The 17,016-nt window shown below is 36.2% G+C and overlaps 1 protein-coding gene across 2 annotated transcripts in view; it reads left to right on the top strand.

The window, feature by feature from the left end:
* The window catches only part of LOC136842453 (serine/threonine-protein kinase H1 homolog), an 88,722-nt gene extending 71,989 nt beyond the window's left edge, over window positions 1-16,733 (top strand). Inside the window, exons 3-4 of one of the 2 annotated variants that reach the window (XM_067109807.1) lie at window positions 10,271-10,411; window positions 12,296-16,733. In XM_067109807.1, the coding sequence (XP_066965908.1) occupies window positions 10,271-10,411; window positions 12,296-12,490 (336 nt within the window). In that variant the 3' untranslated portion in view covers window positions 12,491-16,733. The remainder of the gene's footprint in view (window positions 1-10,270; window positions 10,412-12,295) is intronic. The other variant, XM_067109808.1, reaches the window with a different exon arrangement.
* Window positions 16,734-17,016: the final 283 nt, after the last annotated feature.

The raw sequence follows: 17,016 nt of genomic DNA on the forward strand, positions 1-17,016 counted from the left end.
TTTGTGAGGGAATGAAGTGTATTTGTTCCTTCTTTGCTTTTTTCTATGTTACGTGAAGAATGTCTCCTGACTTTTTCAGAAACTATCTGGATTGTATGTGTTCAGTTTCGTAGTATTAGCTGAGAAAGTAGGCTTGTAATTTCGTATGTGTTATGTGATTTTCATAGCGTTAATTTACGGGAAAAATAATTTGCCTTGATGCATTGCGAAGTCCGTAGCTTAGATCTATAAAAAAAAAATTACCTCTTTTAATACGAAATGTAAACAGCCTCCCTTAAGATCATTTCCTAAAGAAGGAAACCCCTTATTATAAAGTGTAAATTTCCTGTCGTGACTGTATAAAATTACAGCTTTGTTTTAACGACTTTCATGAATGCCCAGAGAAGCGCCGGCGGCCGGAGAAGAAACGAGTAGAGAGAGAGAGTTGTGGATTTCCTTCCTCGAGTCAGAAATGCGCCGATCTTGGTGCACTCGGTGCTTTGCCTACGCGCGCGCGCTCTCCTTTCTTCTGGTTTGTTTACATTTGACACTACTGCCACTTCTTCTTCTTCTTCTTCTTCTTGCTTTTCGTTCTTGAGAACTCGCAACGGCGTAAGAGAATCCCAACGCCGAGAGATCTTTTGAAGTGTAACCTTTTGAGATGTCCTCATCACCTGCACGTCATTGTGTAGGTAACAGGACCCTCACTCCTTCCTAACCCCCCCAATTTACAAGGGATTAGGGGAGGGGAGGGGAAGGGGGCGGGGGGGAATTTCGCTTTGAAAGACAAGAAGTCAGGCAGGCAGGCACCTTGGAATGGGAGAGGTGGAGGAGGAGGAGGAGGAGAAGAGTATTGAGAATTAAGAACTGGCATGGGAGGGCCCCCTGGGGTGGTGGGGAGAGGGGTGCTATGAATGCCTTAGTTGAGGGGAGGGGGTTATGTGGCTTCAGATACACACACACACACACACGTACACACGCACGCACACACATGCCACAGTGTATCGTTTGTTACTCCAACATCAACGCTACCATTGTACTCAATTCACCACCCACCGCACTATTGTTCCTTTCTCTCTCTCTCTCTCTCTCTCTCTCTCTCTCTCTCTCTCTCTCTCTCTCTCTCTCTCTCTCTCTGTATTTGTATCGTATTCCATCTCCACGTTCCTGATCTGTATTATAATTGCGTCATCCATTTTTTCTCCTCGTGGGCCATTAATTAAGTCTGTCGTTTCGGTCAGCTTTTTTTTTTTTTTTTATTTATTTATTTTTTTTACCTTCCCTTGCCGTCCTTTCACAACTGAATTTTTTACATATATATTTTTTTTCCTTTTTGTCCTTTTCTCTACATTCTTCAGAAGTTACAGTTAAGGTTGGTCAATCTTTTATTTATATATTTATATATTTTATATATATACATATATATGTGTATATATATATATATATATATATATATCTATATATATGTGTGTGTGTGTGTGTGTGTGTGTGTGTGTGCGTGTGTGTGTGTGCATATATATTATATTCAGTTCAATTGCAGTGGCTGAGTATCTTGGATTTTTCGAAATTTAACTTATTTTAAAAGGTATATTTATCCTTTTATCTAAGGAAATAGTTGTTTTTTTCAAGTAATAATTGGATTCGAGAATTAAAAGCCACAGTAGTGTTAAAAATATATGTACAGAGTTAAAAAAAATATAAGGAGAGATTTTCACATAGTTTATAACTCTGCACATAAATATTTTTAACACTTCTGTGGCTTTTAATTCTCGATATTATGGCCTCGTTACAGGGTCGCCTTGTTTCAATAATTGAATTAATGGTATAAACTATATTGAATCATAAACTTCATTCAAACGACATTAATCTCTCTCTCTCTCTCTCTCTCTCTCTCTCTCTCTCTCTCTCTCTCTCCCCTTTTACAAATATATGCAGTGGATTTTGTTGTTTATACTCCTTGATTTAGCATTTGCCTCTGATTTTTTTTTTTTTTTGCCGCCTCTGAAAAAAAATTTTCTCTGAAAAAAATTCTTTTTATTTTGCGCTGTGATTTTTTTTTTTTTTTTTTTTTTTTTTTTTTGCCTTTGAAAAAAAATTTTTGCCTTTGATTTTTTTTTTTTTTTTTTTTTTTTTTGCCTCTGAAAAATTTATCTCTCTCTCTCTCTTTGTGAATCTGAATTTAAGGAAGGCGTCTTCAAGTTTTTTGCAGTCAATAATTAACAGTGCCGGCCACTTAAGTATGCTCGTGCATACATTAAATATGCTTGCAATATAAAGAATCTGTTGTAAACTGCCGAACTCCGTTTACATTGGCTTTATACTTATAACGTGTCAGGATTCACAGTTTGCCTTAGATAAAAAAAAAGTCGCTGTTTCTTCCTTTTACTCAGTGCACCATACGAAGTAATATATATATATATATATATATATATATATATATATATATATATATATATATAGATAGATAGATAGATAGATATATATATTTAAATTTACATATATTTAAATATATATATATATATATACAAATTTCTGTCTCACATCAGGATCGAACCCAGGTCTTTCAATTGATAGGGTAGGGGCGTTGCCAACGCCTTTGCCTTTCAGCTAAAAGGCCTGGGTTCGATTCCAGTGTGAGTCAGTAATTTACTTCTATTCCACACTTGAGTGTGTGCTGATTACTTAGATATATATATATATATATATATATATATATATATATATATATATATATATATATATATATATATATATATATATATATATATATTGTATATATAAATTGAGCGTTCCTCAAGGGAAGATTGCATAACTCGTATATCGCTGGTGGGGAGGAGTATCTGATGTTGAATTATTGTATCATCATTCCTGTGGAAAGTTTGTTTTCGTCTATATGATAATAATAAAAATAATAATAATAATCTTCTTCTTCTTCTTCTTCTTCTTCTTCTTCTTCTTCTAATTATTATTATTATTATTATTATTATTATTATTATTATTATTATTATTATTATTATTAAATGTACATAGTTTATGGCTAGATCCCATATGATAATGTAGACATGTAGCTTTCCTAAATAACGTTACTTGATAGCCATTTAAAGTCTGTCCCACAAAGAAGACGGCAAACATAATGACCTGTCTTTTAAAACGTCACGTAAACTGTGGAAACTGACCTACGGCCATCAGTTTCCGGGTGGGTGTGAGTGCCGAGAGCAGTGACCCAGAAACAGTGACTTCTGTTGGCTTGGGTATGTATTGATTGGTATTTTGACTGAGTAATATTTTAGCGCCGTGCAAGAGAGAGAGACACAGAGTTCAGTGAGACAGTGTCTGTTTATAAGTGGCCACAGGCAACCTTTGTGAAGGGTTGCTGATTGAGTTATGCAGTTGATTCTTTTTTGTGTGGGTCGGACCTGAGACTGACAGGACGAATAGAATAGACTAGAATAGAATTGAATATAAAATTTAGGCCAGAGGCCAAGCGCTGGGACCTTTGAGTTCATTCAGCGCTGAAAGGAAAATTGATAGTAAAAAGGTTTGAAAGGTGTAACGGGAGAAAAACCACCCAGTTGCACTATGAAACAATTGTTAGGAGAGGGTGGAAAGTAAGATGGAAGAAAGAATATAAAGGGAGGTGCAGTAAAAGGAATGAAAGCGGTCGCAGCTAGGGGCCGAAGGGACGCTGCAGGGAACCTTACGTAATGCCTACTGTGCATCGCGTGAGGTTCACTGACGGTACTACCCTCCTACGGGGTGAGACTGACATCAGCCTTTGAAAGTCAATCGAATTTTTCAAGGCCATCCATTGGGTGAAGGTTAAGTGGGTATGTCAAAAAAAAGATTGATAATTGTTCGAGGTCCGGCCTTAAATATGCAAAAATCGAATGTCCCTTTATTCTTTTTTTTAATGTGTTGTAAAACTTCCGGTGTTTTCTATAGAGCAAGAGCACTCGAGCAATATAGTAAAGAAAAAAATACAAATAGAATTATGGTGTCTCTCCTCCTGCATCTTCACTCGAGTGGTATTCAGTGTGATGAGAAAAATAAGTAACAAGTAGTTGTCAAAGATCATTCTTGTTAACTCATAAAGGTGACTTGTTGCTTTTGTGATAACTCATGTAATTATGATGGAGAACGTTTCCAGCTATGTAGTTAAACATAAATAACTTTGTATTAACAGTTGGTTGGTTGGTTCTGATTATATTTTATTCTCTCTCTCTCTCTCTCTCTCTCTCTCTCTCTCTCTCTCTCTCTCTCTCTCTCTCTCTCTCTCTCTCTCTCTCTTATCAGTAATTATTTAGGTCGAGATTTCTATTCCTGGACCCTTCCCCCACTCTGGTTGCGATTCACCACAGTCAACTATTAGCAAGTACATATTTCGCTGCTTAGGTCAGCAATGGTCCGGTGGGATTTAACGGGCATAAATCGTTCTGGTTCGCCCAGAAATCAGGTCCCGGTCCTCAGGCTAGGTAGGAGTGTCATGGGCACTAGTGTGTGTTTCGTTGTATTTACATAGTTGCTGTTTGTGTGCTCTTGTATATAAGTATTTATGTATGTATGTATATGTATATATATATATATATATATATATATATATATATATATATATATATATATATATATATACATACATACATATATATATATATATATATATATATATATATATATATATATATATATATTATTTTTTTTTCAACAGTAAACAGTTTCCCCCTTTAGTAGAAGTTGGCTCAACATTCATACTTTACTGCTGAAATGTTGGTGAAATCCCTTTTCTCTGACCCTGCACCACACCCCCTTCAAAAAAAAAAAAAAATTAATCTTCATACACCATCACAGAAGACTCATCAGCAGCGTGTCGAATCCCCTTGCACACTCGGGGTCATTTGCCTCTTTGCATTGTACACTCGCTTCCTCAATTCTTTCCACATTTCCAAGCCATCAGAAAAACTAGATCCACACCTATTATTACCTTTATGCCCTTGTAATAATTACGGTCTCCCCTGTCACTTTTAACTTTTGTTCTTGTGAGTAATTAATGCTGTGACCGCCTCCTTTTGATACTTAACCTTATTCAGCGATAATTTAGGTGTCTTTGGCAGCCACCAAATCACAATAACTAGTATACTACATCATCTCACTCGTGTATCCCCTGTAGCACATTCCTGAGATGTATGCTAATATTGAACGAACCACGGTTTTTTTTATTTATTTATTTTTTTTGCCATGCCCCTAATTTAGGTTAGGTTAGGTTAGAATAAACTTAATATTGGATCATCATTAGAATTTGGGTGTGGGAAACATAATGAGATTATTTTCAAGAAAATTCTGTGGTTAGTTTTTTAGACATGGCGTTCCGCTTTTTCTCAGGAAAAGGTCCCGATACTCGGTTACATCTCGGGAAAATACATCGCGGTAAACTATTGTATCCACATTCATGTATACATATGAATATAAGAAGGCCCATAAAATACTTCTTACATTCATATTACACTGTGGTATTACAGTAAAAGACATTCATGTATACATATATGTATGTGTATACAGTGTTATGTATACGTGTGAGTGAACACCGGTATCTTCAACTTTGAAGTTCATTTTCACTCGTAAATCTTAAAAAAAAAAAAGGAAAATAAACTTCCCGATAAATGGAACAAGTTATAAAATTTGTTCAAAGCAAGGATTTGAAACCCTTTTCCCAACGATGGTGTCACCGACAAAAACTAGATACTTGTTTTAAGTGGACAGACCTTGGGAAATGTTCTATCAGTTGGGTAAGGCATTGATTTACGCGAGTGGCAGCGAAGTAAATTGTACTTTGGGAAGGACCCATTACCGTTTTCCTTTCGTATGCACGCGTGCCGATAGATTTTCGTACTTGTACGGACACAGACGTGTTAGAGAGGAGTGTATGACAGCTGATAGATAGGCATGTAAACATCGAGTGCTGTGTATACCGATACGAGTTCTGTAATTGGATGTATGTGTTTAAGCATGCATATACTCTGTTATTGTTATTTAACAATTTAACCAGACCACTGATTAACATTTGCAGGCTCTTGTAGGTGCCCATACACAAAGTGTATTCTTTGCACGTTTTTAAATTACATTTCTTTAGTGAATAAAAGTTATCTATATATATACAGTATATATAATGTCAATAACAGGTCACTCACTTAAACAAGACGGTATCTAGCCGAGATATTTATTCGGAAAAAGTTACAAGCTTTCCAGGGCGAAGTGTCTGCACTTAACGACCACCTGACGATGAGGACAGTTAGTCCTGGAAAGCTTGTAACTATTCCTGAATAAATATCTGCGGTAGATGCCGTCCTGCTTAAATAAGGCCCTGTTGTTAATTGTATTAATGCACAGAACGACTGTGCAAGTGATAAAATAAGAAAATGAAAATATATTATTTATATATGTGTGTGCTCGCGCGTGTGCGTGTATATATAGATAGATATAGATAGAGATATATAATCTATACTCACAGAAGCTCGAATCTTGAAAGAACTTAAAGATATAAATCATAACTCGAAAGAATCACAATTTTTACTCATGCATACCTGTAACAGAGTCTTGTTCGCTCATGGTTTTGCCACATATCTGCCACTGTGGAAAAGTATATGAATCCGTGAGATTTAATCTTTTAAAATAGACATTTCTGAGAGATGTTTCATAAACATTTCTCTCTCTCTCTCTCTCTCTCTCTCTCTCTCTCTCTCTCTCTCTCTCTCTCTCTCTCTCTCTCTCTCTCTCTCTCTTTTAACGAGACTCATTGCCATCTACCTTGGCACTCCATATTGAGAGCACTATTTATTAGTCCAACGTTTCCACAGACTGTCACTTGTTTGTGCTTAAGTTGGTTAAAGCTGGTATGTGGCATATAAGATTTCACTTGTCCCAGGTTACTGAGAGAGAGAGAGAGAGAGAGAGAGAGAGAGAGAGAGAGAGAATGAGGCCGCCTGGGTGGCAGGTCATAGGTTAGAACAGTGACGCTGAAAAACCCCGACCGAACGTTCTGATTGACGATCAACGAGAGGTTTGTTTATCAAGCCGTGTTGAGTTGACGCCGTAGAAGACAATAACGTCTTCGTTTAAGTCAGTTCTGTGCTTACGCAGTGGACTCGCACAAACGTCCAGTCATTTATTTAAATGCCTGACTTGTCAAGTAGTAGGTTCGGGCGAACGCTTCGTCGTTTTGCTACGCCCACAAGGCGTGAGTCCCATAGGCGTACGGGGCTCTTTTCTCATCTGGGGGGCCTGAACTCTCTCCCCCCGAAATATATTTTGCCTGTAAATCCAAGCAATTATATATACAGTAAATATATACTGTACATATATATACATATACATATATATATATATATATATATATATATATATATATATATATATATATATATATTTAGTTTATAAATAAACAGTAAGAACTCAAAAATATTTGTAAAAGTGCAGAAGAGAGAGAGAGAGAGAGAGAGTAATAGGAGAGAGAGAGAGTTTAGCAAATTCAGGAATGGGACAAAAGGTAGGATACTGACTACAGGTGGTGGAGAGAGAGAGAGAGAGAGAGAACAGGTTTGGCATTTGGTTTTCTAAGGGAAAAGTAAAATTTCATGCATGAAAAGAAAAAACACTTATGGAGCAGATCTAGTTCACGATCTGCCCATTGAATACCCCAGCTACATTGGCTACTCTGCCCGAAAAATTTGTCTGCCCAAAGCTTGTGGGGGCAACAGCCCCCCCTGCTCGTACGCCAAGAAGACGTGACTGACGACATTCTCGTCTGTCACTTCCCTGTCTTTTCATTGGGACTCGTCCGAATTCGTTGCCGATGACAGACAAAAGCTCAAGCAAGCACTGACTCATCATCTCCTTGCTGTCGGGTATCTCATTATTTCCCAACATTTAATTTGGCCCCGGGCTTACAAGCGATTAGTTCGTGGCGTGTGGGGATGATGGAAGCGAGGGGGGGGAGGGGGAGAGGTGTGGGACGGAGGGAGGGAGGGAGGGAGCGAGCCCTTATAGGCGAAAGCGATTGAGGAAGAAAAAGAAAAAAAGAGGATCTCCACAAGAGAATGGCATCATTGTTAGTCTGTCGGACGGTGTGGCCTTCCAAGGCTGACGACGACGTCCAAGTCTCCACCACTCTTCTGCGCATGCGCATACACATACATGCTCGCTTATACATGCGCTGTATTGGTAACCCCAGCGCGCGCGCGCAGTATTCTCATTCACTAAGACGTGCTGGTCGCGTGCAGACGTTCACACTTAACGCCAAAGTCCTCCTCCCAGAATCATTCAGCAAATCATTCAACTGCATTGCTGGTGCTGCCTGCTATAACCTTCTTCCCTAATATGTTGAGACTCTCTCTCTCTCTCTCTCTCTCTCTCTCTCTCTCTCTCTCTCTCTCTCTCTCTCTCTCTCTCTCTCTCTCTCCACCACCTGTAGTCAGTATCCGATCCCCCAGTCCCACTCCTGAATTTGCTAAACTCCCTCTCCCCTCCTATTACTGTTGAAAAAATCTCTCTCTCTCTCTCTCTCTCTCTCTCTCTCTCTCTCTCTCTCTCTCTCTCTCTCTCTCTCTCTCTCTCTCTCTCTCTCTTCTGTACGTGGTTCGAAGAGGAGGAAGATGACATGACTTGACAAGTCTTGAATTTACATCCTGGTGATAGGTGAGAGTCATGTTGAACACTAATGAGAACACTTTTCTTTCTCTCTCTCTCTCTCTCTCTCTCTCTCTCTCTCTCTCTCTCTCTCTCTCTCTCTCTTAAGATATATATATAATAGCGCGAGAGAGAGTGAGTCCCTGATTTAAAGTATATATATATATATATATATATATATATATATATATATATATATATATATATATATATATATATATATACATACAGTATATATTATATGAGAGAGAGAGAGAGAGAGAGATTTAATCTGAAAACTGGAAAACTGACATGACGTCAATGAAGGTCATCGTCGTTCATTAATGTCTGAATGTTTTGTTAAATAAGTTTTTGAGGTTTGGTTCTAATTTATAAGTATCACTCTGTTGAGACTAAATTGGGGTCTGTTTTCGAGACGAAACGCCCCGCCGTGCATCCAGCGAGTGCTCGGCACTGTGAGGGAGAATCGTGCAGTGGCGCCAGTTCTTTGACAGTTACAGTTACTCACGTGAATGAATGTCATTCTTTTTTCTAGTGCTGGCGTTTTTTGTAGTGCATAGTCAAGTTTCTTATGTAATTTCCTGAAGCGGCTTCGTATAATTCACATACATGCAGTGGTAATATATATATATATATATATATATATATATATATATATATATATATATATATATATATATATATATATATATATATATATATATATATATATATATATATATATATATATATATATTCAGGCATTATATTACACACTTTATTAATTTATTCATTTATTTTTCTTTTTAATAAGTGGGATCTCTTCGTTCTGTATTTCCTCTTCCTTTCTCCTACTTCTTCCTAATGAACACAACGCCCTTTGGAAGCTTGAATTTCAAGTCAGTGGCCCCTGTCGGCTTGTTCCTCATGAACAGGGTTCATCTTCTGAGTAATAATAATAATAATAATAATAATCATTGCAGTATACACCCGAATGTAGTAATTACTTGATAATTACAGTAAGCATGCCACGTACAAGCTTCCAGTACCACTGAGAATTTGAAGCTTCCAGTTTGAAATTACTCGCATTTCGCTGTGCACTTGAGGGTTGTCCTTTAATCAGGAAGTACTTGAGGTTTCTCTTGTTGAGGCTTCATTTAACTGCTGTGTACTTGTTTCCGTGCTGTTCATTATATCTTATGTATATATGTATGTATATATATATATATATATATATATATATATATATATATATATATATATATATATATACATAAATACATATATATATGTATAATTTTACACATAAATACATACACGAACACAAACTGATACTCACTATATATATATATATATATATATATATATATATATATATATATATATATACATATACATACATGCATATACACATACGCATACATACATACATACATACACACACACAAACTGAAGATAAAAACAACACTACGAATCCCACTAAGTGCAACAGGTTTTGAAAACCAAGACATCCAATGTCCCCATATAAAAAAGTCGCTGTCATTGGCCGTATATTAGCGCACGACTGCGGTCGAACAGAGGCGACAATCCGGAACTTGCGTAACCTTCTATTTTCCCTTTTTCCTCTCATATGAAGGTGTGGAAGGAAGTGAGTGAGAGCGGGAGGGACTTCGTCCGCATGTTACTGGAGGTCGACCCGAAGACTCGACTCTCGGCCGCCGAGGCGTTGCGACACCAGTGGATCCTGGCAAACCATCACACTTCCAGATCGAGACAGGTAGCGTACGTGGGTTGTGGCGCCCAGGGGAACAAGAAGTCTGCCTGTACCTCTCACCCTCCTCCTCCTCCTCCTCCTCCTCCCCTAGTCCAGGAGATTTTTCCTCCTATGTTACTACTTAGACTCTGTTTACCCTATGATGCGAGCATGCCATTTAAAACTGAAGTGCTCTTGAGAAATAAGTTGGTGTTTTTGTTTGTATAATAGTAATAATAATGATAACATTGAAGAAATCCACAATGGTGTTAGTGTATATATGTATATATATATATATATATATATATATATATATATATATATATATATATATATATATATATATATATATATATATATATATATATATATATATATATATATATATATATATATATACATACATACATACAATCAAAACAAGAGCTTTCGAGAACCTGCTCGATTTTCCTTCTCAATCAAATTGAGGAGAATCGAGCTGGATCTCGAAAGCTCTCGTTATATATATATATATATATATATATATATATATATATATATATATATATATATATATATATATATATATATATATATATATATATATATATATATTGTGTGTGTATGGGTGTATATAAATTTACACCATTTTGAATTTCGTCACCATTTTAAGGACTCGTGCTATTATGAAATTTTTAAGAATAATAAAGATAACTATAATAATAATAATTATTATTAATATTAATGTTATTATTATATTATTTAATCCGTGCAACGTATCTGTTAGAAGGTCCGATTTCAGTTTCTGAGTCAATAGGATATCCCAGAATTTCTTCTAATAGTTTTCCGCAAAAAGATTTTTAAGTAATACGTCTGCTTAGAATGTAGTTTTAAATTTCTAAAAGGCAAACATAAGAGAAAAAAATCTAGAATTAAGTTTAGGTTCAGTAAGAACAAACAAAAGAAAAATTAATAGTTTTACGTGATATATACACATACTCATGACACAAAACAGACAGTATATATGAGATTAATAACTGAAACGTTAAATCTCTTATTCTGAATGAAGAAACAAGTGCACTCATTGCTTTGAGCCAAATCACAGCAGATGTTGGGACAAATGACCGAATGAATCAGGATGATCATATCGATTCAAACTGTAGTTCGTAAGTTACACACAGGCATTTGTGGGGGTGGGGGCACTTGCCCCCCCTCAAAACACTGATGTCCCCCCCCAAGACTTGGTTCCCTTCCCCCCATCCTTTGAAATAATAATAATAATAATAATAATAACATGGTTGGGTGTGGCACACCTGTTAGCTGCTTTATTAACTCAATACAGTTCTTATATGGCTTCAAAATGCCCACAAATTTCCCAAAAAAAAATTTCTCGTGGGTGGGCTTACATCTTCCCCACCCCCGCCGATAGGGCTCCTTCGCTCGCCACCCCATCCATATCATAAGTTCTAAACCTCCCCCAAAAAAAAAAAAATCTGAAATGACGCCACTGGTTACTTATAATTAAATTGTAATAATGGCCAAAATATACTTGGTGACTGTAGCAATTCAGAAACGGTGGAAGTACGTGGATTTAAACCAAAAGATGAAATTTAACAAACAGATAAGTCAGTAAGTTTTTAGTGAAGATAAAGATGATTTAAAGATAGCAACTATAAATAGCCATTAGGTCTCTAGTGAAGATAGAGATGATTTAAAGATAGCAAACGTAAATGGTCATTAGGTCTTTATTGAAGATAAAGATGATTTGAAGATAGCAAGTATAAAAATGAATTATTTAATCAGAGACTTGACCTATATTAAGTTCATCGTTTTTAATGTAAGAATAATTTAACTCGTCAGAGACCCAAACCTTTTCGTTCTGTCCGCTTCAAGAGATAATACTAACTTGACATCCTGAACGACTTGCAGGCGAACTCTCCCAGCGGATCGTGGGGGAGACGATCATCCCGGTCGTCGCTGTCGTCCAGGTCGGCCCGATCCGCCAACTCCCTTCGGACGGATCGCCGTCGGGTGAAGCCTCAGGAACTAGAGAGCCTGGAGCCGCCTTCGTCGTCCCCTTACCTGCCCTACGTCTACAGAACCCAGAGAAACAATTACATGTAGGGGCTTTCCTTCCTCCTCCTCCTCCTCCTCCTCCTCCTCCTCCTCCTCCTCCTCCTCCTCCTGCTCCTGCATTCGAATTAAGTTTATTTAATGGTGATTTTTTCCTTTTTTGTGAAGTGGAATTCATTTCAAGTGTATCTTAATGATATGAGACGAAGTGTGTCGTCATTGTGCAATGCGTGTGTGATTGTGGGTTGTGGGGGGCGTATCCACCCTCACTTTGTATATATGGACCTTAGTATGAACTTTCATTTTCTCAAGTGAGGAACGTTTCCCACTGAAGTGTCCTGGTGCCTTAGTCTCTTCAGTTTGCGTCCGCGTGAGCCCTCTTCATTTTGTGGAAGAAGAAACGAGGTTCAAACGTATTGTGTTACGGAAGGAAGTTGTGTTTTAAGTGAGAATTTGTTGTTTTATAAAACTGGAATCTGTGTCCAGTCTGCCCTACTTTTTAATGCCTTTCTCATGCTGTGTTTTAAAAGGTTTTATTTTACCCTCCCTCCAACGTCTTTTTACGTCCAAGTATGTTGGATTGTTTCTCCGGTTTATTTATTCATTAATTTTAATTTCGAATGGATTGAAAGCAAATGAGATAGTGGGTATTGAAGTGGTCAGTTAGTGTGCAATGTAAGCTTTTTAAAATTCGCCATTTTCTGCCAGCATGAATCACGAATCTTGCTGCGTCTGTGGTGTTTGTGCGAAGAAACCTTCAATTGTAAATTTTAGTTCTTCGCAAAATCTTCAAATTCCCAGTACAGTTTCTTTCATTGCTAAGCACCGTACAAACAAGCAATAGATATTTCTTCATTAATAATTCTCTTTAACTTTTTGTGTTGTGTTGTTGGCATTATTTATCACCTTATCCAGAAAATTTAAATTTTTACTTTTTGTTCTAAGGGCTCAACACTTAGTTTCGTAGTTTTTTTCTGTTCAGAGTTCTCTGTGCGGGAAAACCTCTACCTTGAATATACTAAAGATAAGAATCTTCCCACTTTTTATTTCTTGTTCATAGGGAAGATTACCACAGGAAAACCAAGATCTTTTTTTCATTTTTTATAGTGCCAGAATTATTCAAGACAGTTAATCAGAATACTTTAGGAAGTGATGTTGCAGTAACTGTGAGGTATTAAACCTATAGATTTTTTTTATTTGATTTGCTGACTTGATTTAAAAACAAACTCGATGAAATTGTTGAAGAAATCATTTGGAATGGAAAAGATCTTGGTTGTGAGTGATTTTTGTACAGAAATGTTATATATATAGTTATATTTTGTACCAAGTAAATTATATATTTTCATGGTAAGATATTTTGTTTTATTTCGGTTTTTATGAAGATTATTTGAGTCGTGTAAGAACGTAAAATGGGAAAAGGTGCTGGACCTGTCTACATTAAAAGGAATTGCACTTTTATTTACTTTTCCATTATTCTTGCGCCCAAGATTTAACTGTGATCTCAAGCCTGTATTTACAGTAATTAGATTGTATGACTATTCAGCATAAAAGTTTTAGTGATTTACCCATAAAGAGATTTGGGTAACTGACAAATTTTCATGCTCTTTTCACAAATTTAGGTATTTTCAGTTTAGTAGCATTTTGTATTTTTATTTTTTTTTTTGCACAGGCAGTATTCTTTGGGTGACCTTGAGAATTTAAGATTGTATTGACTTCCGAGGTTAGTTTTCTTGACTGTCATTTTCAGAAATTTGTTTTAAGTTTGTAAATTCTAGGCACAAAAGGAAGATGTGATTTCTCATAGGCAGCCAGGCGTGAGTGTTTATATTTCAGTATGTGCTTAGCACTGTCAAAATGTTTTGACTTAGTTTACCAAAGTCTTGGGAGGTACAGTACTGGCCTTTGGAAGGTTATCAGGTCTGTATCGAGATGAATTCAACTTGATTTTAAATGTGTAATCAGTGCCATGTAGGTACTGTACTTTTATTGGTACCTCTTGTCTTTCTCTAAAATGAAAGTATGAGTTTTTTTAAAAGTCACAATTTACCTTGGTTTTGGCATTGTGCAATATTGCAATTAGCATAATATGCTGTGCAATATTAGCGAGAATTATGTTGCATTCTTTTGCTCTGTTTTCTTCTTACTAAATTCTTCATCCTGGCCAGTGGTTCTACAATATATTTATAAAAGGCTGGCATTGAGACCCATGACCCAGTTTCATTTTAACAGTTTTCCAGCTACTTTTGGAAGGTTTAAAAGTTTAATGTGTATTTTGTACCTACCATTTCTCGATTTTTGTGTACTGTACTTGCTAAAACTAGTCCTGTATTGTGTTGCTAAAACTGGTCTTGTATTGTGTTCCTTTCATGTTCATTGTACAATATATAGAAGTTTATGAAATATTAAGGGTGTTTTAAATTGTATAGTGGTTCTCATTTTTTATTTTTACCCATGAGTCAGTCAGCTTTTGTAAGGTACAGATTCTGATCTTAAATCTGAGGGCTAATAATTTTAAATGTTACCAAAAACTAGAAATAGTATTGGGACCATTAGCATTCAAACGGGTAGTCAAACACTAGGCAATCTTCTCTGACCCTAATCCTTTGACCTCTCTGGGTACTAAATTCAGGTTATACAATAAACATTGGTATGACAGAAATAAATGCTTTTTAACACAAGTTTACTTGTTTTTGGAAGATTCATTGTATGGCATTTAAAATATTCTGGTTCTGCTGGAGAGCAGCTACAGTAAAGCAAGGTTTTTAATAAAAATATGTGAATTTTGTAGAATTAGTCACTGATAATGACTGATGAAAGAACAGTACAGAGGTCAAGTAAAGAGTAGAATCCCAGGTCAATAAATTGTTCTGTTCTGAAGAATGCCTACAGGGCTTCAGAACATATGCTTAATGAGACCTGAGGCATCCTTGAAATAGCCTAGCTTTACCAAAGCTATAAGAGATGATGTTCTGCTTTGTTAAATATATTGTAAAGTCATACAGTTAGTTGAAATCGACAAATACAGGATGCCAGCAAGAGATAATCATACTATTATCTTGAATATATATAAGAAATTCTTCAGAATTGATTAGCCACAAATAGACCTCAAGGCTTGTTAGGATCTATCTACAGGGCGCTTGGTATTACCTAGTCTTATTGAATTTTTTGGCTGGTGGTCCATGGCTATTGCATTTGTTGATTTGCCTAGTTTGATTTCAAGGGAGGTAGCCTCCAGGTTTAGAATTAGACTCCTGATTGCATACTCTTCTCAGGCTGACTGATTTAATGCCCAAGATAAGTTTTACTCACCTCTTTTGTAATGTGGTATGGATGAAAGATGGAGTATGGGAGGCAGTGGGTGTTCTATGCTTGTAGATGTTTCATTACTGATAATGAGTTTCCTTTTTCTTTTTAGATGGTTCTAATTTGAAAGCTAATTTAAAGTAGCTTTCAGATTGTTAGCATTGTTAGAATAAGTTTTCATAAGGAGCAGGCTCCTGTCCTACTTAGAAATCAGGAAACTGGTTATGGGTACACAAGTCTTAAACTGTGTGTTTTATGTTTTGTACTGCATTGAAAAGTTTATTTTCCTCTTTTTCATTGCATACATAACATAGAGCCTTCTGCTCGAAGGCTCACAAAACGTCAAGCTATAATGAACGTAGATTTGATTAGTGTGTAAATAAGCAGTGAGGGGATATTTACAAAAGTCTTAAATGCATTGAGAACTGTCAGTTGTGTTTGACAGTTCTCTGAAACAGCTGTAACATGATGCCATAATTATTAAGTGTTTCTATGTATCTGAGTCAATATGAAAATTGTAATGTACAATTTATATTATTTTTTTCCTGGCCAATGTTTAGCTGTTAGTAATTGAGGAAAATGATGAAACACAGTAACAATTTTATATGCAGTTTCCTCACGTTAGTTCAGATAATGGTATGTGTGTTGCCATAGGTATGTAATTGTATATTACTGGTATTAATGCCTGGTAGAGCCAGGCCTCTGCTCAAAATATATCATGCATTTATTGATTAGTCCCAGTATTCTGTACAGTGTATGTGGTGTGTGCAAGATGTTATTCAATGCAGAAGTGATATTGAGCTTGGTGCTGTAATGTTTGTATTGAGCATGTAAAGTACAACTGTAAGGGTCTTGTACAAAGGGTGCCTTATGGGTTATGCACTTTGTATTGATACTTGAAGATATATCTTTGTAATGAATGTGTATTATAGATAACAAACATTTATATTTATTTTTCTTTGAAAATTCTAAATAAATACTCATGTTGTTATGGCTTTCTTTCATTTGCCTGGATTCCCACAGTGCTATTGGTGGCTTTATAAAAATGTCTTGGAATTTATGTACAGTGCAGTACAGTAAGATTCAAGCTTAATAAATTATCAGTGCTAAGACTTCAGTTGAAAAACAAGTTATCAGTTACTAAAACTATTACGTAACCAAGTTAAGGAGTAAGGCTGAAAGTACTAAGGTGTACAGCCTGCATATTCTATAGAACTGAAGTAAGTGGTTTCATCTAGCAATCAAGGTAGACGAGTTAACTTTGAACGAGCAAG

The sequence above is a fragment of the Macrobrachium rosenbergii genome, chromosome 10, assembly GCF_040412425.1.
Source record: "Macrobrachium rosenbergii isolate ZJJX-2024 chromosome 10, ASM4041242v1, whole genome shotgun sequence".
NCBI lineage: Eukaryota > Metazoa > Arthropoda > Malacostraca > Decapoda > Palaemonidae > Macrobrachium > Macrobrachium rosenbergii.